Raw genomic sequence first — 24,642 nt, 5'->3', positions numbered from 1 at the left:
TTGCTGAGCTGGGTCAGCACAAGCAGCGAAGGAGGCCAGTGTCTGCTGGGAGGGGTTTGCCATGGCAGCTACAGTCACCGAGTTCTCCCCTCTTTCACCCTGCTCCATCAGCCCTTTCTCATCTCCTGAAACACTTCACATTGGAAGGTTTCCGGTTTATGATGTGAGGATCAGCACTGAGGAAAAAGGGATGGGATCCACGGCCCTTCTGAGGCCCACCGCAGAGAAATCAGCAATTTTATTTTACAGCTGTGGCACTCTCCTTCTTTTTTAAAGTCATATTACTTCTGTGCTATAAAATTTTCTTAAAAGCAACTGGATAGCAGTGCTAGGCTAAGATTATTGCTCCTGGTCTGCAGCAAAGCCACTTTGCAGTGGAGCAGGAGAACTCCGCTCTCGTTTGCTGACTCTTCATTTAACATGCTGTCCTCGTGACTCGCTTCTTCCAGCTTGGCTGGTGGTTACATTTCAGTTGAATGTTTTAAAAATCAAACTGTTCAAGCAACAATGGCCAGCCACAATGTTGTTTGGTCCCCTGCCACAGCTAAATAGCTGCAGCTCTGCTGTACGAAAGCACTAAAGGGGTTCCAGCCTCTCTAATGCTAGCCATTCTTTTCCTGGTGTTTTCAGTATGGGCTGCTATTCTGCTGTCACCCACAGCAGAAACTGATTTTCATCTCATAAATAAATAAATCGAGATTCATAATTCTTCAAAACCATAATATGATTTTCTGGAATAACATACAGTCTTTGGACACACAGTTCCCTTGCAACTCAGTCCTGATGGAAGAAGGTCACACTCCCTTAGACATACTACCTTCCAGAGTATCTGGGTGCTGTCAAAAGCATAAATCCCACCTTTAGCACCCATCTGCAAAACGCTTCAGGTACTTAAAAAACCTTGAATTGAAAGTCAGGGTTTAAAAACTGAGCTGCTGGAGCCACAGCTTTCCTTTGATAAAAACCAGAATTATTGTATTTTTTCATTAAATGTTCTCCAAACGGGGGATTTTCTGTTTAACACCCTGATCTGTGCATCTACAGCTAAACCCGAGAACTCAGAACAGTTACTGCTGCCATGTAAAAACGAGCTGTGGAAGAGCTGCTGGAGGACTAAGAGGAAAACCAGCCCATTAGTACAGATGTTCATGGCTTTGCCAGAAGCCCAGCCTATTCTCAGTCATGATGGGGTTTTATGTTAATGTCATTGTCTGAAGAAGAAGGAAAAGGCCATTCTGATTTCTTGGCATGTAGCTGTAAAATCTAGTTTCTGATAAAGCCTGGCTGCCCAGTGCAGCTCTGCACTAAGAGCCTCTGCCAAGCAAGGCAAACAGTGATGAATTCCCATCCATTACGCTTGCAAATTGACAGCAGGTATTTGCAACAGTCATGCAATACGGAAAACGGTTTAAAAGGGTGGAGCCAGGAACAGTTCAATTAAATTAGGGAAAAGGAGAATTGAGGCTGGAGAACAGGAAGCAAATTCCCCAACAGTGAGGTCTACTGAAGAACGGAGCCAGCCTCCCCAGGGAGGAGAGGAAAGCCCTCTCCTTTGAGTCATTTAAAAATAGATCGGAGAAGGCACTCAACACTACTGTGGGGAATAATCCTGCGCTGGCAAGGGCAGGATGAGATGACTTCATGTGTTTCTTTCCATCTCCAATTTCGGTGATTCACCCAGAGCTCCAAACCTGAACATGCAGAAGAGCAAGAGGGAAGCAGGGCACGAGGACACGATCCTGGAGGAGGCCAAGAGGAACAAGTGTCACAGGGCCAAGAGGACCGGCAGGACTCCGGTCCAAATTCTTTCTAACCACACCATGCTGTGGGCCAGGATGACGTGTGGAGGTCACACATGTTTCCTCTCATAGCCCATGGACCAACTAATTGACAGGGTTTTGTGGTAAGTCAGGCCTGTAAGGTCTTCGAAAACACTCAGCCTTTGAGCAGGTTTTAATCCCATTAAGACAGGGCAAAGCACAGAAGCTGTTAAGGATTTGTAGGTCACTATAAAGCCAAGGCCTTGTTCCTGGAAAGAAACATAGGTTCCATAAACATCTATCTCCCCAAAACACTGATTTTGAACGAAATTGCTGGTTATTGCAGTGATACAGTGCTTAGAGCACACTCTGCCATCCTAGATGCTGCACAGAAGCAGAAGAACCTTCCACTCAGGGTGAGAGCTCAGGTCAGGCAGAGCTCAGAGCCCAAGGGGCACAGCTCAGAGGCTCCAAAAACAGGCAGAAGGGCCCATATAATGCCTGCAGAAGCCTCAACGACACTGCTCTCTCTCCACATGCTCCTGCAACATGAAACATCACCCCGGAATTACGAGCAACATGACTGCAGCAATTGGCTCAGGCTGGGTTCCCCACTACCATCACCAAAAAGGCTTCTACCTGCTCACACCGTGCTCCTGCAGCAGAAGGCTGCAGGGGATAACCTGACTTTTCCAGGGCAATGCCCATTCCCACTAGCATTCACAGCCTAGGAAAGCAAAATGACAAGGAGCACATTACATGAAAGTGGCCGCCATGCCAAGCCTGTGTCATGTGTATTCTATTAAGCTGAAGGCTGAATAGAAGACTTTGTTTTCCACTTCAAAGGACCCCATCCCAATCTCTCTCTCTCTCTTCCCTTATGAATAACAAATTGGAAATAAATCTTCTGGCTGAAGCGCATGGAAACTCATACAGTTGGGGCCCTCTGCAGCTTCCCAGCTCAATCACATGGTAATTTTTTTTGTAAACACTACTCTGTGATATATATGTAAATCTCGCTGTGCATTGCTGCACCGTGTAAGGCAATACAGCGGGTGTGGCCTCAGGGGATGGGACACAGCAGGAAGCCTGGCTGCATATTTCCAATTATTCACAGGGATAATGTTCACAGAGAAGGGTCAAGTTTTATACGTGGGCAGAGCCCTACTTTTCTTCCTAGCGATCCCATTTCATCCTGCTCCATAGGCCAGTGTCCCCTAATTCTCACCACAAACGTTATTTTGCTCTTTTGATCCTGAGAAAACAAGGACACCCCATTTTGTCGGGCAGAGGGAGCATTGGAAAAGTCACTCTCAAGATATACCAAAGGCCCTTCAATCTAAAAACAAACAAAAAAGGAAAATATTACCTCTGCTTTTAAATACTGGGGGGGAAACATTTGGTGCCCACAAATATGGACTCCTCAGTGCTGAGGACACCTGGCCTCCAGATGGCCAATAACCTTTGACCAGTGCACACAACTCTTACCTGTGCACGCCTGTCACCTTTGCCACACATTTATAGTAAAAGTTTGTGACAAAAATCAGCTGTCAGCTTTGTGTTCTCAACACAGTCAGGTCATGGTCTATACTCAGGACATCTAAGCTTTGGTAATCCAGGAAAATGCAATACTCACATATCTCTTCAACCTGATGACCAGCCCGATACCACCAATGGTGCAGGAAGCATTGCAGAGAATAAGACAACTCTGCCTTGGCCTTGCTATTCTTCAAGCCAGCAGAACACATGGCATACACTACACTTGAGGCCTGCAGCTGAATAAATATTACAGTTCACTCCAGTGATAAGCATCTATAGCATCTCTGTGTACCCTCTGTTCACAACAGTGTTCAACTTCATGATAACGAGGGAGAAGAAAATCAGTAGAAATGAATCACGTGGATCTGTGTGCATGTGCGGTCCTGCAGACTGAGGAAAGAAAAGCAATTTTCACGTCTGCCTTTCCTACTGGGGATTTTCCTCACAACGTGGCATTCTGCATGGCTGACCCTTACAGATCCATGGCACATTAGCTACAGCAGAAGCAAAAAATTCACAAGTTGATTGCAGTCTCTATACATAAAGTCAACACGGAGCAAAGAGCCAAATGTCCTTCTCCTCAGTGGATTTTTATGTGCATATGTGCAGCATATGGACAAGTACATGTGTATATTATCTTGCAGGAAACATGCAAGACCAAACATGGGAAAAATTCAATGATCTAAGTTCACTGTTGACATAAATGCTGAGACTCCATTTTGCACTAATGGAGTTGTGCTCACTTATGCCAATACTGAATTCAGTCCTAGAATTAAACCCACCCAAATCCTAGATAAATTGAAAGAGAACAAAAGTTGGCCTATATGCAAGAGCATATTTTTCATGTTAAAAGCATTTCATTCCCTTTTTCTGCCCATATAATACGGCATTGATGTCTGTGACCCATTTGGATGTAAATCAAAATGGATGTGCTAAAAGCCTGGTTAAAGGAAATGTTCTTCGAAACAGTGTTCCCATGGCAAGGCAGAACAGCTACACTCAGTTTCCATAGCACAAAGGGACATACAGGGAGGGAAAATGCACTTCTGAAAAATCACTTTAAAGCCAGCAGGGTTTTTCTGGAGCACCTGCACTGCTCTTACCTAATAGATCTGTGCTTCGTAGGTGTGTGTGAATAAATTATGTGGAAGAATTACATAAATCTGCTAAGATTCTTCAGCAAATAACCAGTGTCCAAATCAAATCTTCGATGTTCAAACATCCCCAGATGTCACTGGCAAGCTTAGCAACTTCTAGAGAACCTCTTGTGGCCTGGGCATGACCAAGAGCATCACAATCTGGCTCTGTATCTGTAGACTGTGTGAGCCTCTTTTCCTCTGGTCTGTTTAAATGCTGTATTGATGATCCAAGGCCATCTGACTTTCCCCAAACGTGCCTGCAGTGCTGTGAGCAAGGGTTGCATTTGTTTCTCTCCCTTTGGTGCAGATGGTGTGCAGCATTCCTCGGGCTGTGCCCCAGGACGGCGTGAATGACACTTATTGTGGCAGCAATAAAGCCAGGGCTGTTTGCTCAACAGCTGTTGGGTGCATTGTTCCTTTGTGAGAAAAATGCAGCCTCTCTGCTCATGGCATGGACACGCTACAATCCCGCCCCCAACACCCCTGCAAAGCTGTTTTCCTGATTCAGCACCTAAGCAAATGGCAGGCAGTGTTATTTAACCATTAGGACTTAATCCCAAAATCAGCCCAACCATTAGTCTGAGAGGGAGCGAGGCATGGTAGAACACTTATTGCACTGCCTGCGAGGAAATGGCTTTAAAGCTGGGCCTGGGTTTCATTTACTCTTGACTTATGTGCAGCTGAGCACAGAGGAAAGAAATACTAGACTGCTTCTCCAGGAAAAAAGGAAAATGGTCACCTACCTGTAGAGCAGGGAAAGAGCCATTTAAGGCCCAGTTTGGCTACATGCCTCTATTTTCTACTTGCCCCGTTAAGCAGCAGCAGATCTGACTGTAAATTTTAGGAGGGAAATAGCATGTGGTTTATTGATTCAATGGCGGAGTTATAAACACGTATTACTGCTGAGAACTCCAGCTGCCTGGGCAGAAGTATTCTGTAAACTTTTCATTCTTAGTAACTTTAAAAATCAGGTGCAATGAGCTTCAACCAAGGTTAGAGTCCTCACTCTCCAGAGAAAGCCATCAAGCAGTCTTTGATACAAGCTTCAAGATGTATCTCAGTATCTGTTTGCTCTGATGGCCAAGAGCAAGGCTGGGCCGACCCTAAAATCAGTTCACACGCCACACTGCCAATCCCCGCCCCAAGAAGCTGAGCTCTCTGGAGGGGGGAGCCAAGAGAACCAAGGAAATGAGCACATGCCATTGCCCTCTAGATTCTCGGTTCAGTTCACCAGCACGTTCCCCTCAACACAAGTGCCTCGTGCCTACAGTGACAGCTGCACCTGAACAGAAAACAAAGGACCTAAGTCCAATCCCAAACCTGCTCTCCATTATGTAGATAGAAACCATCTTAGAACCAACCCATGGAGCTCCTGTTCTGACCCAGCCAATTTTCTGATCCTGCTCAGCCTCACAGGGGAATGGCCGGGCTCTCCCCATTCTCCTTTTGTATAACACCTAAGGAAATTATTTTATTGCTAAAACCAGTGACAAAAGAACTTGTGGGCTCACTAGATCTGCAGGTCTAAGAGCTCTAAATTCTGCTCAGCACTGAGACAAAGAAGGAAATCCTGGCCCCACTGAGTGCCAGAGGAGTCAGACATCACCTTGAGCATGGTCAGTTAAAGATTTTTATCTTTCTTTGAAGCTCCTGGGCCAGCAGAGCAGCACAGTGTGTGCCAGCCCTCCCAGAGAGGCTAGGTTTGTAGGGGCAGAACTGGCTGACCCTGATGTTCCGCAGCCTTAGCAATGTCTAAGTGTCTCATTTTAAGACTCAGACCTGGCTAATGAAAAAGACAAAAGGTTTCCAGGACAGTAGGTTTGTTTTCCTTAAAAAAATCCACCAACTAAATAAACAAAAAGCCCCTTGTTTTTCAAGTCAACTCATTTGAGCCCTGTGTCCTCCTGTCCCGCCTGCTCCTTCCCTCCTCACTGGCTACCAAAGCCTTTTCTCCAGACATACAATACATTTGGTCTATAAAGAGACCATTCTCCCTGTACAGCTGCATTTGAGTAACTCTCAGAGGCTCTGAAGCACAGCCAACATGCAGAAATATAAAACCCAAGAGGACTGAGTCTTGTTTCACCTGAGAAGGGTTTATCTTACACACAGCACTGTTCTCTGAGGGATCTGACCATTTCCACTGAGCCTTAAGAAACTGGCATTTTTGACAAGATGTTTCTGGACTCAAACCTAACCGGGGGCTCTTGATTTTCTGTAGGGTTTTAAAATGCTATTTTATTGAAAAAACCCAAACACCTGATGCCCTGTGATTCTGTAATAGCCCTCCAGCAGAAATGAAAGCTGTCTTTTTTTCTCAGCTCTAAAAGAGAAGGATTAAAACATGAAACAAATGATAAATCACTTATGTGCTGCTGGTAGGAACTCAGATATGATGATTATAAGCGCTGGATGAAATGTCTGAAGAGAAGAGAATAAAAGATAAGACAGAAGGGCTGAGCTCCACAGGGGCACAGTCACCTGGGCAGAGACTGCCCAGCCCTGGCAGCAGGGTGAACACAGGAGCTGCACCAGGCTCTGTGTAACCCACAACAATTTCATACCAAATACACAGCCCACAATGTGAAATTCCCACAGGAAGGAACACACATACAGTATTTCCAAAGCAACTTACTGAGGCACCCTGGAAATTCCAGGGCAGCATACAGGGAACTGTATCTTACAAGATTAATTCCGAAACCTGAACTAATACAGAAGGCTCTGTGCTTGGCTGGTATTTGGGATGCACACCACATCTATGTTCTGTTGCCTTTCTTCAGGGCCACCTGGCTTTGAGATGAGATCAAAAGCATTAACCCCACATAAAAGAACCTAAACCTGATCAAACTGTCACAGTCATTTTCAACCATGGTGCTCTTTTGAGGGTTGGTGTAGCAGAAAGTGAATAAAATTTGTAACATCCTTTTTTTCCCTGAACTCTGAGAGAACTCAAAACTGTTTTACCTGTAAGGCTTGGATTGAAGAGACAGAAAAGAGCTACACTAACTCACCCTAGTTGGGAATTACAAGATCCTGAAATCTCACACACCGTAGCAGTTTCCTTCTCTCTTTTTTTGTTTATGGCAATAATCTGTGCCTCAAACAAAATACAGAAAAATGGAGAATTGGGAAGAGAAAGGACATTAAGCACACCTTATAGCCGTGGATGCTACCTAAATTAAAAAAAAAAAGAAGAAAAAATACTTGTTTTAATTAAAAGCACCATAATTTCTTTACTGTTGTTTCTTGAGTCATTGTAAACTAAGAAAGGAGTCTGTTACCTGTTGTTAAATTGTGTTCACCTGAGTCACTCTCAGTAAGACTTGTATTTGAAGCAGTATCTGTTTCTTGCTAATTACTGCAATCCTCCCTTTGCCAGCACCCACAGCCAATGTAACCTTAGAGTTCACTAATCTATACAATGCTCTCTCTTCTTTTAACGTAGCTCAGTGCATGGCATGCAAGTCCGCTCTCACAGGGGACAGCTGGTGCACATTCACAGACAGGAGAAAACTGTGCATGTAACCTCTGTGACTAAAGCATAAGGAATAACCAGAGCAGCTTGGAGTAAAGCAGAGAGAGAAAATGGCATATAGAAACGCACCATTTGCTACCTATTACAAGCCTTTATTAGGCTTCTTTAAGCTTAACACCCTGCTGCTGGCTGCAGTCAGCACACATCTGAAGGAAAAGGAAACTCTCTTCTTCCATGTGCCTCTCTGTCCTTTCACAGTGGAAAGGTTTTCCTCATTTTTATGATGATTAGCTTGTTCAGGGAATCATAAGACTGAGTCTATCTTCCATCAGCTTATGTAACTTTGTACTAATGGTTTTGAAAATGACACAGCCACAGCACTTGTTCTGTTCTCCTCAGTGAGATGGCCCACACACATCACACACAACCGCTCCCACAGTTACTCTCTCAAGTAATCCTATTAATACAGTGCAGAATAGTCCCTCAGGCATCATCTCAATAACTCTTTTCTGTTCAGGCTTTGTGCCATTTTTCTCTTGTCCTTTGCAGTTCTATTTCTTTGTAATTACTGTCTGTTCATGCTCTCTTGAGCCCGTGAGGAGCCCTACACCCTCAACCACATTCCCAGTGATGCTACTGGCCACATCCATCCTCTTGATGGGACCATAATGATTTTTGTCCTTTGTTATACTGTCAGGACAATTTTTTAAGAGCTTCCCTCAGATAAACAAAATGTATTCTGCCGTCACTGCCTGGCTTTGATATGACAAACCCTGAGCTCTCTCCCTGTGCTGAGCCAAAGTGACTGAGCATGACAGACTGATTGTGGCAGTTTTTTACTCTTGAGTCCACATCAGAAAAATCTAATGCAACAGGTTTGTGGAACAAACTGCCACAAGTTTTGTTTCTACCGACCTCTTTAGATTAAACATGATGCCTCATCCTGAGTGACTCACTCCTGCAGTTAGCTAAATTCAAACTGTCTTCTTTAAAGCCTGCAATATAAACAATACATTTTACTGTCACAGCTACGTGGACATTAGTTAAAACAACTTTACATTCTGCAAACAGCTACACAATGTTGCTGGTTTATGTGGTTTTGGCAGGATCACCACACTTTTTCCCTTTAAGCATTGCCACCTCTTGCTCCCAAACACGGCTGCTGCACTAACCATTAACAGGTTGGGCCAGTACCACTGCTGCAGAGTTTACAGAGAGCCATTCCTGGACACTGGCAGGGAAACAGATTCCTAATAAGGCAGCCCAAGCTCCCCTGTGCAGTGGGATGATACCCAGACACCACGGCAGGCTGAGCTCATGAAGTACCTACAGAATGCTACACAAACACGGCTCAGTTCTGCAAAAGCTCTTGATGATTTTCATGTTCCTCCTGCCCCTGGATTCACCTTTAAATCAAACTCCCTGAAGCCTCTACATGCAAATGTTCACACTGTGGGCTTGTCCCCACAAACAGCCCCAGCTACAGCCACACAGCAAGAGGACAAACTGTTGTTCCAATCCAACACAAGGACTCAGTTTGGGTCTCCCTGCTGAGCTTGCTCCGAAGTCCAGCTCTCCTACCAAGAAAAAAGTTTCTCTCTCCAGTTCCTCTTTTATAAATACAGTTTGCTACAATGTTTTTAATGATCTGCAATAACTGTCTGTGCTACCACCCCATGACCTCCGAGTACTTGAAAAACCCTCCCTTTCATCTTTTGCAGTGAGTTCAAGGAAATACAGAGGGATGGAGAAATTACGTCTTCAAATCCAACCCTCCACTCAAAAACCTAGATCCTGACTCTGACCATGGTAAATAGAGCAACCAGCTGCTGGTGGGAGAACAGCATATCATTCCAAACAACTGCACTGTTAAAACATCATCCACTGACACCTTCTTTAAATGACCTTAAAATAGAGAACATGCAGCCAATCAAAATATCTTCTCAGTGATGTTTACAAAACCCAGGCTGAAACAGTTTTCTCATTCGCAATTTCCTTTTACCATGAGAGCAAAACACCAAAAAAATTAAAATAAAAATAATAAAAAAAAAAGAAATCACACAGCACAAGGTGGTTACCACTCTTTTTAAGCAGTAAAAAAAAGTTAGAGGTGAAGATAAAATTTGTGGCATGCTGGGAGTAAAATCTAGCCTGCATGCCACAGATCAGTGGTTAGATATTCCCTTTTTTCAGATATTCAGGCATATGATCTTCACAGGCACAGGTAGGTTGGCACATAATTACTGATTCTTGAACATGCTCATAATTGCAATAGGTAAGTTGCCATGGAAAGCCTTTGCAAAATGTATAGTTTACATTTCCATCACTAAAGAGAACTTACCTTTAAGGACTCCCAGAGGGGAAACTGTACCAGAGAGAAAGGAATCTGGAGAGGTGGAAAAAAAAAAAAAAAAAAAGAAAAAAAGAACAACAACATAATGTTACAAAAGCAAATTGGGTTTGCATGTTCCTCAACTGGCTAAATTAGGAACAGTTATTGTTCTCTCAGTGAACTGCAGCTTATTACACTTACAAATCTTTACGGACACTTTATGTATGCTGCCATTAAATGACTGGTTTCACTAAAGCAGTTTTACTTTGTTTATCACATTCCCTGCTGAGAGGTTAATGTATTGTTACCAGGGTGGCCTACAAGAGCAATAAGCAGTGTGATCTAGTGCAGGGACATTCTTGGTTTGACAGCCAGCCAAGAAAGCCATAAGGATGGTTCAAGAAACACGTTCCCAAGACCAGGAACACAGCCTGGCAAAAAACAGTGCAGACTCTCACAGATGCTGAGCTGTTGTGCTGCAGCCAGGGCTCTCCAAGTTGGGCATCAGCTACAAAACCGTTCCTGAACATGTCCCCTGATCTCCCATTAACCAGCTCCCTTGAGAACTAAAAGCAGGTTGTGAGGAGCTACCACAACCGAACTGAAGGGGAGAAGCTTGGTGGTTCTCCTCTTACTGCCTGTAACACCGGGTTCTTCTGTCCAGCAACATCCTGTATCTCTGTCTAAGCTAATTCCTGCTGCACCTATTCCAGGGGCGCCTTGTCCTTCACAGATTTTGCCCTGATAGAAACCTCAGCTCATCAGACAGTTTTCATTGTGAACACACTGAAACACTTTGCAACAAGAGACATCACTTGCCTAGGTTATGCCTTCTATTATATTTCTTCCTCCTCAAAGCCCTTCACTAAATTCTTCTTTGTCCTTCGCTACTCAGAAAAGCCCTGTCTAAGACCTACCTCTGGTACCAACTCTGCCTTTGCTATCTCCAGGCTGAATATCTGTCTCAAGATATCTCAGAGAAAAGGGTCTCCAGAAGAGCACTGGCCAGTCCTAGGTTCACCCTACAGCTGTATCTGCAGGTCTGCTTTGCCCCTTCCTAAACCTGCATTATCTCCTCCGCTTTGTTGGCCAGTCAACCGCAGGCTCAAATCTTCCTCCAACTACCTATTTCCTTCTACTTTTATCTTTCTTAATTTTTCCTCTTGTTGAGGCTGATTTGGAAGTTCATCTATCAAATTATTTAGTCTCAGAAAGCACTTGCGCATCTTTTACCACAAAAAGGAGTAGATACTCAAAATGGATCATGCTTATTTAATGCAGATATCTTTGTTCTGAGTGATGTCAGGTTAAAAACGTTCACTAGAGATATGAATGGCTTATTAAACCCAAATTCAAGCTACACAAAGGAATCTGAACAGGAACATCCATTCAACATCACAGGAGTCAAAGAGTATTGTCTGCTTCCCTGTGCTGCAAGTAATGATTAATAAATGAGTCTATTAAGTTAATCTGCCAGGCAAAACTAAACTTGACAGACACCTGCCACAGAAAATTTGTTATCTATTCAGGCAGGAAATGGCAGTGAGAAGAAATCAATGTCACTGCTGTACATTGAGCTGACAAACTGAAATCTCAGAGGAAGTTTGTCATCTTGGACAACGAGCAATATCCCTGGTGGCATCTCAGAGCCCCACAATAAAGGTCAGACGTGGTTCTTATTTATCAGGGTCTTGAAACTCTAGTGTAGCAATTAAATTTCATTTTTAATACTGGGTGAAAAAGCCCAGCTCTTTGACAGTAATGTGTGGTAATATATTTATGAGAAGATATATACACACCCACATGCTACTGCAGCAAGGTTGAACTGAAATTATATGGAATGATTTCTTTGCAATGTAAAACAAAAAGCAACATAATCTTCTATTATCTAGGCCAAAAAAATAGGGAAAAATAAGTAACAATAACCAATACATTTGCTTCAAATTTGTTAAAAAAGAGAAAAGGAAACGCTCTGTATCCAGCTGTACACCAAACAAAACAAGCTTTCAAATACAGCCTGCAAGTTTTGCTTTTTTATGCTCGTGAATGAGTGGTAAAATTAGGCAGCTGTTAATAAGACAACAAGGGAAGCTTGTGACATAATCCCCTTTATATCGCCTAGCTAGAAGCATTTCAATCAAAGGGGAAACTTGTTCACAAGTGCTGTTTGATTTTCAGTGTTAGTGGTGTTTGCTTTCTGTGTCCTGCTCAGGGGGAGCCCGGGCTGGATGGGGATTAGGGGTTTCCCTTTTCCCCACGTGCCCCATGGGATACAGCCTGGGAAGATTTCAGATGTGTGTCAGGGCGACCTGCACACCCACTGGGCTCCCTCCTCTCTAGGAGGGCTGCAGGATAAGGGTCTAAACATTCAGAAGTCACACTTTACTAGCGTTTAAAAACTTGCAAAACCCAAAAAATATAGGAAATACCACCACAAGCAAGCAGAGCAGCAGCATCTTTGCTGCACTAAGAAGATCCTACAGAGATGTCCTACATTTATTGCAGTCACCCATTGGATCCTGTCTGACATCCTGGCTTAAAAACAAAACTCACACAAGCAATTTCACAGGTATTGGAAAGAAAGGGAGTCTGTTTTCCTGCGGATTTGGGTTTTGCCATCAGATTCTCTGAAGCCAAATAATTTCCAAGCTGCCTTCAGCAATCTTCCCATGACAGGGAGCTCCGTCACATTTCTTCTTGAGATCCATTCCACAGCCCTTGTTGAAAGTTCAGCTACTATTGGAAGCCTTCCCTCAAACCTTTTAATCACCTTTATTCTCCCCTCACACACATATTTTCAAAGAAGTTATCAGAACTCCCGTTTATCTTTGCAGCCTCTGCCCTTCCGCCACATTTCCGTGGTCAAGATGTGGAAGGGCTGCTGTGTGTCCAAGTGCGCAAACACCCTGCTTGCATAAGCCTTGTCTCCCTAAGAGAGCAGACTAAACAGCCCACACCCAAAAGTAGCATTAATACATGCAAAAAGAAACAGCTCTGTGAGGGTAGCTCATCTGACCACAAAAAAGCCTTTAGATGGCTTTTTGCCCTTTATTCTTCCACCGTGGCAGACGGGACAAAACCTTGCAGTCTGGGGACACTTCTGAATTCGAACACTTACGGCTTTTCATTCCTTTTTGTATTTTGCTTCTTAAAAGAAAAGCTCTTCAGCAATGAACAGAATCACACCCTGTTAGGCAGAGATATTTCTGCCTGAAATAGGCTAAGGCAACAATAAAAATGTGGTCCACACATGTGGGTAACTTGCTGCCAGCAAATATGAAACCCTGGCAAGCTCCACCAAGCTCTCATTCGACATTAATATAAAATAGACAGAGAGTACCAGTTCTCATGTCTGGCCTAATGTTATATAACTGTGCTGTTTGTTCATCAGAGTCAACCCTTAAACACACACAAAAGGCAAATTTAAAGCCCCCAGACAGCTGCAAATAATTATTTTAAAATGCTTTACAGGTTAGTGAAATTATCATTTACTCTGGTCCCTGTAGCCCTTAGCACCTGATGCCTAACTTAAGGTAATGAACTTTGCAGATGCTTATTTCTACACATCTACTTAATTCCCCTGATACAAAGTATTTTAAATGATTGTGTTTAATAGGTTTCTTTTAGAAATAGCTGCACTTCCCCGCCAGAGCAGCAGACACACACATCTCGCTTCTAAAGAAAAATACCGACCTGTAAGTACTGAAGATTGATGACAGAGCAAAAGTCCTCCCACCAAATACTGTTTAATTAAATGAAAGAAATTTAAGGAGGAACTTAATAATGCTCTTTGTAACTATAACACAACACTTCAAAGTACCTCAAAATTCACCCATTTGATATCTGATGGTAAATTGCAAACTGACATTGTCCCCAGGAAAACAGCAGCCAGAGCAAGGGCAGCATGCTGAAGGAGTGGCAAAGAATGGGGGAAAGAACCAAAAGGAAAAAAAACAAAAACCAAAAAAAATATAACCTCATCAGCCCCTTCAGAACTGGGATTCCCTTCCAAATACGAGAATTCTTTCACACAAAGAGGAAACAGATGTCCATGGCTGGAATTTGCATGTGGCTTTATTCTCTTCTAGGATACAATAAAACTACTCTTCTTCTCATCCTCCGAGCTAGAAATTAAACAGTGGCATGTCATGCAGAGTCCAGCTGTGCTTTCTACCTCCAACCTTTATTAGCAATATATTTAAAAAGAAGAAGAAAAGAGAGAGACAGAAAGGGAAAAACTAAAAAAGCACAAGAAATGAAAAACTGTGGTATGTGTTCTCAAAACAATATAAACCCTACAGATGTTCTTACTAATCTGTGGCACATGTTTGTTTATTCAGGTTTTCCCTGTCCCCAGTTCGGCAGGCTTTGCTCTCCAGAAGACTTATCTGTTTTTACAAACCTTAGAATAAATACTGGAGGAGAGATTGGAATAAACAGCCAGAGGAGGAACAGGCTCACCTTGTAAGAGCTTTCTCAGTGTCCCTGAAAATGCACCTCCATCCCAGAAATTGCTCTCACCCACACCCCCACTGTTCCCTACATTAACAGCAATGGGAGAAAAGCAAACACTTATGAAGAGGATTTTGAGAGTATGAATGTCACAAAGGCCAGCAGAAAGAACATCTGCTCGCTTCGGGGAGAACCTATTTCACCCTCATGGGGCAGCTCTCAAACTTGCACCCAACCTGCCACCTGCACTCACCGTGACAAGGACAGAGGGGCCATCACTGTCCAAGTCTGTATTTATGAGGAGCACTGAGCTGCTGTGCCAAACTGTGCCTTCTTGAGTGCAATTGCAAAAAAAAGTAATAACTCACTTCTGAAGAGCAAAAATATAGTTTTCTTAGAATACATAAACGGCACATTTCAGGAGAACGATCTTCCCTTTACCTGAGTCCCTTTTACAATCCTTTTTTTTTTTTTTTTTCCCTAGCTTCTTTATAAAGGATAGAAAGGTTTTTTAATAGGTTCAAGTTAAAGCAGAATAAAACAACCCAGTCAGCACACTGGAGTTAAGCATCTCTGTTAATAATCCCAGCAAATTTGGTTCAGTGTCTTGCCCTAAAATTCTTCACACATTTGCCCAATACATCTGGATTACGATAAGCCGATGTTCCAGCTATACATATGCTTTCCCCAGGATGGGCTTTGGAAAGACAGCATGAAATGAGGCAAGCCTGGCCCCTGGCCATGTCAGAGGTCATAGCAATAGCCACCATCAAGATGTTTTGGAGGTTTCACAGTTTTCTACTGACTGAAGGTGAAGGTGCTCAAGATCCTTCATCGATAGGATATCCTAAAGTTGACAAAGTAGACTTACTTTCTTGCAAAATTTGTAATCTTAACATGAGTGAAAGACTGTCAAAGCCATCAGCCGTGGTCCTGCAGCTCTGTGAGATGGAAGGTTAGGAGAGTGGTGCAAGAACGGAGAGGTTTGTATGTTAAACAAATGATGGAGGGCTTTGTTAATAAACACTGATGCAAAAACAAACAAAGCTTTTCAGGCAAGTTTAACAACGCAGGCATTGCAATGACCAGGGAAGAGCTCTTGGCTTCACTCATTAAGGAAAACAGTGAAGGACCAAGTTCACACACAGCACCTTCCTATAAGACCGCAGGAAGCCAGAGGTGGAAACCCATGGGAAGCTCAGCCATCACAGGGAAAACTATCAAGTTGCATTTGCAACAAACAACTTTTCACAGCCCTTCAGTGTTGAATACGCAGCTCTGCAGCACTGCCAGAGGCAAAGGAATGGCATTTAGGGTGGTAGAAACATCAATCTCAACAATGCCAAGAGTATAATTAAAACAAAGGTTTCAGATCATGCACCAGCAGCCACCTGAAGTAATCAGCAATTCCCTCATTTTCAAGCAAACAACATTAACCCTGTGCGAGCTGGGAGAAAACTGCAAGCTGTAAGTGGGAAGAAATACAAAATTCCTGAATTATAGTACTTCTTCTGGTTCAGGCATCTGCTAACTCTCAAATAAATATGTGCACCTTGCTTCCTCCACTTCCCCAGCTTTAACCCCAAAGTATTTCCACTTGTCACCTGGCATATGTGAACGGTTGGAACTAAATTCCTTTCCGAGACAAAACGCTATGTGCCCCACAGGGTTGCTCAATTTGGTTACAAGCCATTCGCACAGATGTCCTTCGGATCTGTGTGGCAGAACTTCACATCCACATTTCCTCTTAAACAGCATCACACACTCATTATAAAAGCAACTTATATGGCATATTATGTAGTCAAGGTAAGTAAAAGGAAAATTCAGTTTTCCCTCCATGGGAAAAAGGTTCTGTGATTAGAAAAACAAAGAAAAATAAAGGAAAAACTGTTATTCTGCAGGGGCAATATTGACCAGCAAAGAGGCAAGACATAGTCAGAGATCCAGCAGGACTGCGTGTTTCCAAAATGTGGGGAAAGGGAAGCACTGAGGCAGATGCACAAACTCAATGCAGGCTGGATTGATTTAAGAGATCCTGATGATCACAGAGCCCTAACTTCGCACACGTGTGAGACAAACCATCACTGAGCTATTGAAGGCTCTTTCCTTAAAGAAATAACATTAACAGCCTCAAATTCCACCCCCAATCCCTTCTTGAACCAGCCCCTTCTTACTCTGCTGGGAGAAATTAGATTAATATATTAGAGATTGTATAATGTCAGCCACAAAAGTCGATTTTATTGGATTTCAAACATGAGCTGGACTGACCAGCCCCTAATTACACAAATAATATCCATGTTCTCCCATTTTCCAACAAATAAGCATCTAAGGAGATGCTCGTTTTGCTATTGATTTTCAACAACATATTAAAAAAACCTCTCAGCAAGTAAATGAATATGCTGACACCGATTCATACATGCTGTTTTCAGGGCGCAGATAAAAATCTTGTAGGATAAAAGATGAGTTTAGCAGCTCCAGAAGAATGAAGGTATTGTTTAACAGGAAGCAGATGTATGTCAGATGGCAAACTCATTAAAGTGTCCCATCGTTAAAGGAAACGGGATAACAACGAGCCATCTGAAAAAACCTGAACTGATCAGGAAATACACAAGCCGCAGCTAATCTCCTATTTATTGGTAGGTAATGCCTTTAAGTCATGCACATGCATTGAGTTTAGGACCATGAAGGACTAATCTTTGTTCTCATGAAAGAAACAGGAGCAGAACCCAAGAGCATGGAGAGCAGAATTTCTGGAAGAAGTCTTCTGAGGAAAAACTCCCAGCATTTGGAGGAGCTATTACATCAGCCGGTGGGTGCACACACACACTGTCTGGGCAGCACATCAGTTCCCTGACCCTGAGAGCGTTTTAATGGACATTTTACATACATGAGGCATTTTAAATGTAAATATAATTTTTAAAATGCCTTATGAAAGGCACCTATCAAGGAATAGCCTCTAAATACAAACTTGGAAACTGTAATCAAAGAAAGTAACATTCACTAGTGGACCCTGGACTGATGGATTTGCAGTATCAGACTTGGACAATTCCTCAAGTGAGAATTTTGCAGCTCATATAAGGACCTAAGCACAAGGAATTAAACAAGCAGCATAGATTCACAAAATCATAGAATCGTTTCAGCTGGAAAAGACCTCTATGATCATTGAGTCCAACTGTTAACCCAGCACTGCCAAGCACATCACTAAACCATGTCCCCAAGTGCCACGTTTACATGGCTTTTAAATCCCTCCAGGGATGGTAACTCAACCACTCCCCTGGGTCGCCTCTTCCAGTGCTTGACAACTCTTTCAGTCAAGAAATTTTTCCTACTGTCCAATCTGAACCTCCTCTGGTGCAGCTTGAGGCCTTTTACTATCACCCTGGCACTATTTACCTGGGAGAAGAGACTGATCCCAACCTGGCTGCTCCTTTCAGGGAGTTGTAGAGGGTGAGAAGGTCCCACCTGAGCCTCCTTTTCTCCAGGCTGAGCACCCCCAGGTTCCTCAGCCAGTCCTTGTGCTCCAGACCCTTCCCCAGCTCCATTCCCTTCTCTGGACACACTTCAGCCCCTCGATGTCTTTCTTGTAGAGAGGGGCCCAGAACTGAACCCAGGATTCGAATCAAAGACAGCATGTTTGATTCACAAGGCAGGTGGATCTGTGGAGAGGAGTGAGAGTATTGCTTCATCCAGCAAATATTCAGTCTAAAAAACTGGAAAACAGTGCAGCTGTAATTGCACTGACATCAGCAAAGGAACTCCTGTCCTCAGAGTAACAGCCACGAGAAAAAAAAACAAAAAAATCCCAAAAAACCAGACTGGGAAGAAACATGTGTTTCTCCCATCCTGGCTATATCTCAACCTATACTAGTTTTGTTACAAATGTCTTGTTACTACATTATGATTACAAATATAACACAGCAACTCTCACCATAAAAATTAAATCTCTTGCCAGGAATTTTCTGAGTATCGCTAAAAAAATTTCCAAGAGGAAATCCATCTCTGCCTTTGCACACTGGCCTGATGCAAAGGCCATTGAAATCACTGGGAATTTTGCACATGTGGCTTTGATGGCTTCTGGATCAAGACTGATGCCCAAGATGGAGAAAAGAGGAGAGGGTGGATGCAAAGATTCTACAGTACAACAGAAAGATCAACTGATCTGGATTCTACCACGTCCTTCCCAGGATGCACAGACCCCACTCATGTCCTTTCTTTTAACTTGATAACAGGAACTGCTGCAAATTCCTTGCTGTTACGAAACATACACAACAGCATTACTTATTTCTGAGCCTAAACCACTAACTTTTAAGTACAGTTTTAAGTCCCAATACAGTTAATGTAAGCTAATCAAGTTTTTTGGAATGTTTTACCAAATACAGACGTTGGGATTTTGCTGCATCGTTACCCTTGGTTATTTGGTAAGAGTATTCCTGCTTATTTGCCCTTGTGCAAGAAAAAAAAAAAAAAAGGAAAACTCAAACCATACCAAAAAGAACAAGTAAAAACATTGTTTTAAACAAAACATTTCATAGATACTATTGAGAAAAACGACTCCATCAACGCTAGTGCAAAACCAACATTAATGGAACAACTACTATAAACCAAGCTGAAACTTCTTTCCCTGAAGCGTAAGGCCTGTGCAGTACTGTTTATCTATCTTACATCATTATCTCCATCATGTGGCAGAGAGAAAGAATGCAGACCGATGTCAAACGTAGGAAATACTGTTCGGGTAAAGGCATTTTACCTCAGATTCAGAATTTTGTATCTCACAAAACGGGGCTTTGGTAAGTGTCCTCCTGTGGGTGCCATATTCAGCTGTTTTAATAAACAGTTGCATTGCTTTTGCCCAACCACAGGACATGGTCTTGCAGAAGTGAAATTACCTATCACCTTATGGCAAAGATTTCCCTTAGCTTTTACGTATTGAAACTTTCCTGACCTGCAGCTACAATTCCACAAACTTTAATCTGATTCTACATTACAAAAGACCTAATCTAAAGCTCATTACAGTGAACTGAAAAATCCCAGCAAGCGTTTGGTTGATCCCAAAGGAGCAGTTAGACAATGCACGTACAGATACAGGAAGGATGGTTCCTTTATTATATAATTTTTTTTACCCTCTATAATTCTTTTCTGACAGTTTAACCAATTCTGCAGACTCTGTAACTATTTAAACAGGAAGCCCCCTGGACCCAGCAGACCTCCCTGCCGATGCAGCTGGAGAGTAACTCTGCTCCTAATGGAGCATTTCTTCCACCCCCACCCCAAGGCAGCAGCTGTAGGATGTCGGGTTGGACACTGCTGGGCCACCTGGGACCCTCTGCCCTCCCAGGTGTGGACGTGCAGCCCTGTCCACAGCAATGCAGCCCCTGGGAAAGCCTTCTCACTGCGGCATCCCCCAACTTCCTGCCTGTCAGCAAGCTGGGAAAAGACTTCTGCGAGGCTGGCTGCACACACAAATCCGGTGTGCACAGAGCAGGGAGGGACTGCTCTCAGGAACCTCTTGCAGGCTGCCTCAAAGGAGCCTAAACCCTCCTTATACAATGGCACCACCAGTGTAAGAACTGTGGAAATAAAAGCCTTGACTCTCAATGATTTGTTTTAATCCGGTTATGGAGAAGATGCTTTCATCATAAGCCCTTGAGCTCCTCTGCATGACTTTATACAGGCACCTCATTTCTGTCTGCCTTCAGAATCTCTCATAACCACAATGTTTAACCATGAAGCTAAACCAGAACAATTTCTCACACTTGGTTACCCAGCTCAGACGGGAGGAAAGTGTGCCAGGCTACAAAAGCCTGGGAATAAGATCAAGGGGAACAAGGGTGCTTTGGTGGGCAAGACAACTGAACAACTGGAACATCCCAGCACACACAAACCCTTCTTTTCTTCATCTGCTCATCCTGCACTCCTGTTCACACAGCCCAGGAGTAGCCTTGGGCTATCAGCTGGGCCTGAGGGAACTGAACTGCAGAGCACGACAGCAGCTCATGCTCCTGCTATGGAATCCTGCTTAGAGCTGTGATCACCAAAGTAGACGCTACCAAGTTTCCACTTTACCAGTATAAATCATCCCCTCCACGTTTGGCAAAGCACTTAAGCACATGCTTAGCTGTGCTACAGCTAATTTTCTTCACAGCAGCCAGTATGGGGCTGTGTTTTGGATTTGTGCAGGGAACAGTGTTGATAACTCCGGGATGTTTTAGTTATTGCTGGGCAGGGCTCACACAGAGACAAGGCCCTTCCTGCTCCTAACCCCACCCCACCAGGGAATGGGCTGGGGGTGCACAAGGAGTTAGGGGACACATAGCAGGGACAGCTGACCCCAGCCAACCCAAGGGACACCCCAGGCCATGTGGTGTCATGCTGGGGAAGAAGAAGGAAGCAGGGACGTTTGGAATGATGGCATTTGCCTTCCAAGTCCTCACGACATGAGATGGAGCCCTGCTGTCCTGGGGATGGCTGATCACCTGCCTGTCCTTGCAGTGAATGGATTCCTTGTGCTGCTTTGCTTGGCTTTTGCTTTACCTGTTCAACTGTCTGTATCTCAACTCACAGGTTTCCTCAATTTCTCTCTTCCAATCCTTCCCCCATCCCACTGGTGGCCATATGGGGATGAGCTGCCTGCTGGGGTCAAACCATGACAACAGCTTTCACTATTGCTGAATGGGAACAAGATTAGGCTTTAAAGATGTTAAAGACCAAGCACGAGTTCTCAAAACCCCATGCTCTTCTTCACACTCCCAACTTCCCATTAATCTAAAAGCTCTTCCAGAGCTGGAGCTGGGCCAAAGTGTTTTGTAGAACTGATGCCTGAACAAAGCGTTCTGCTAATTTGGGGCTGCAACCGACACGGTGACTGACGAGAAAAGCCAGCTAACACAGCCTAATCTTTTCTGTGTGTTGCTTCAGATACACAGTGAGGAGCTCAACGTGGTCTCAAACACCCAAGAGAGGACAAGCCAAGAGAACAACGTGACTGGAGCTCCAAGAAGCTGCAGCATCACAGCCAAGCAGGGCCTCGCCAGGGCCCCACGATGGGGATCAGATCCCACCATTGCCAGCACGCTCCTCTCTCACGCAGCAGGTCTGAGCACAGCATCTGCTGCACTGATGGTCCCTTTAAGGAAGCTCCTTCTGTGGAAAACATTGACACCAAAAGGAGAAAGCCAAGCTGCACGCCCACTGCAGCATGGCCTCCAGAGGGAACAGGATGGGAAATGCCAGGGGATGGGAAATGCCGCTCTCACAGCTTAAATTCATTTAAAGGCCGTTCTGCACCCAGAAGGTTTGACTGAGATGATTTCTTTTCCTCACTGGCTTTGCAGCCATGTCAAATGCACATTTGCCAGGTCCCTGCTGTCACAGGTACATTCACAAAACTCACAGTGCAAAGGCTCAAGTTGTGTGGGTAGGTACAGGATTTTGACTGCAATACACACACAGAATCAATGGGATTTACATATATATGATTCGAACCACAGTCTTCCCAGTTGTTTTCCAGCTGGGAAGCAGTCAGCAATGAAATAATTTTCATGTTTACAGGCATCACTTGAGAGGAAAGAAAACTGAATGCAAAAATGTTGCTTGGAGAAATAGTCAGACATTCCCTAGCCATGAGGAATCTCCTGAAATTTTACCTTTTCACTGGACAGTAGGGTAGAAACTGCTTGGGAAATCTGCCCTTAGGTCTCCAGAACTCTTTCTATTCTTGCAGCCTCATGAATGGCTTGGATGCCTTATTCTGGGTGCTACTCCATCCCCATAATGCACTGATAATGCTCCTTTCCCCCTGAGCCTGGCTGGGAAATACTGGCCTAAATTAGTTCAACAAAACTGTGAAGCAGCATCTGAAATAAAAAATATTGATCCTGATCAAAGACATGTTGTCCCAGAGGCTGCAGTGCAACCTGGACTCAGGGAACTGGGCACGAGGCAGGGCAGTAAAGAAAAATTATCAAGCAAATTAAGAACCAAAGAGAAAAGGAAGGAAAGCAATGCTACTGCCTAATACACTTGCTTTCTTGATGTCAAAGCAAGTGCCTTTTACAGTATAATTTTGTAACTTTTTGAGCTGAAAAGGGGCAGGCTGGTGTTAGCAGCATATAATATAACCAGGTGACTTAAACCAGGATTTTTTCTAATGAGATTAGCAAGCTATACATTACAATTCCCATAATGTTTCAACCTCAAGGCATTTTAATTACATTTTTCATTTATCTTCCCTGGGATTTTCTGATTCATGCCAGAATCCTTTCTTCACTTAAAAAGCAATTTTTATCTCAGGGCAAGTGCTAATAGACCACTTCAGACAAAACAACCAAAATCTGCAGAACTCATACAAGAGCAAAAATCAACTGTGGCTTTCAATCAAAGGATATAATTCCATTAACAGCTTTCTTTAAATAGTATCACCATGTGCCAGTAGTGGGCTTTGGGATCATGGAAAGAATTAAGAAACCTGCAGAGCTGTGCAGATTCTGTGTTCTCATATGTAATTTTAAAAACTCAGCTGACCTGATGCCAGGGAATGACCTGAGTTTGTCTGGAAGTCATAGACTCATAGAACAGTTTGGGTTGGAAGTGATCTTAAAGATCATCTCATTCCAATCACCCTGCCATGGGCATGGAATTTCCATTATCGTTGTCACAGGCCCAGGACTAGTCTGGAGTGGAAAGGAGGTTCCCAAATTCATTCTGAAATGCTGATGGACATGGTGAAAACAGCCTGTTTGGTTGGAAATTTGCTGTGGACAGAAAAGACCCTGATATGATGGTTTGTGCCCACAGATGAGCTGAAGAGTGCCCAGCTGGGAAGCACAGCTGAACACTGGGGAGACCCGACCCTGAACAAGAGCCTTTACAAGATGTGCTGATTAAAAAAAAACAATAAAAAAGTAAAAACCTCCTGCTTTTGCTTGCAACACAGAGCAACCCAGTAAGATAAATTCCAAAAGCCTTTACTGTGGTAGAATAGTTAAACAGGATCACAATAAAATTCCACCTGTCAGCTCCAAAAGCACCCCACATGTAGAATTTACACAAGCTGAACCAGAGCTGGTTCAGGGCATGTCATAACAGCCATTTCTGCACTGAGCACTGTTAAAAATGGCCTCAAGATGAATTGAGTGCCTGGAAAGGGCAACCATATTTCAAGCAAACCAGGACATGCTCAGGGTGGTTGGACTGCCCCTTCAGCTGCATTCCTGAACGTTTAATTTTTGCCACTTGGTTTGCATGAAAAATATTTCCAGTACACTTCCAAAAACCTCTGCAATACAGCAAAAATACCTCGTGGTAAAATTTAAAAGAGGAAGCGTGTTAGTTTATACTGAAAGGCTTTTGCAGAGCATTATTCCAACTCACACCCCTAAGTGAAGAGTCAGCATCACAAATATTTTCTGCTCACACGAGTTGTTTGCAATCTGTCAGCTCTCACAGCTACAATATGGCATTGCCAATCTCATCACATCACAGGGGCTTTTTTTTGAATGGCACCCTGTTTTGTTTGTGGTTGTGATGCTTCGCAGCAGAAGTCACCTCTGGTGCAGGAAACGACACGACTAAAATGTAAATCAAAAGGGCACTGTAAGTGATTTCACCCTTGCTCCATTTTTTTCTCAAGGGGTTTTAACTCAAGAAATCTCACTGTGTGCAGAACTTTTGAATCAAGCCGGTGATGCTGAGCACCCTCACCCCTTTTTCACGTCAACTCAACTTCAAGCAAACAAGTATGGGAGAAATAATGAGGCAGGGCCCTTCCCTGGAGCTGTGCATTAGAGAAGCCAGTCTGACACGAATGAATAGAAATCCTCTTGGGCTCTTTCAGAAATAAATGCATCAGTAATGTAGGATTAATATGTAATAATGAGGCAATTTTCTTCCATGTCCCACAGACTACATGCACTGTATGCCCTTTGAAGCCAGCCAATTACACTGTCA

At 43.5% G+C, this 24,642-nt stretch overlaps 1 protein-coding gene across 2 annotated transcripts in view; it reads right to left on the bottom strand.

Moving 5' to 3' along the window:
* The window catches only part of SLC25A26 (solute carrier family 25 member 26), an 82,716-nt gene that overhangs the window by 15,467 nt on the left and 42,607 nt on the right, over positions 1-24,642 (bottom strand). For both annotated transcript variants that reach the window (XM_066195633.1, XM_066195634.1), the window contains one exon: positions 10,255-10,299. In XM_066195633.1, the coding sequence (XP_066051730.1) occupies positions 10,255-10,299 (45 nt within the window). The remainder of the gene's footprint in view (positions 1-10,254; positions 10,300-24,642) is intronic.

Source organism: Chamaea fasciata, unplaced genomic scaffold (genome assembly GCF_029207755.1).
Source record: "Chamaea fasciata isolate MVZ Bird 193981 ecotype frontalis unplaced genomic scaffold, bChaFas1.0.hap1 SCAF_13, whole genome shotgun sequence".
Classification (NCBI taxonomy): domain Eukaryota; kingdom Metazoa; phylum Chordata; class Aves; order Passeriformes; family Sylviidae; genus Chamaea; species Chamaea fasciata.
This window is presented reverse-complemented; position numbering and strand designations above follow the sequence as displayed.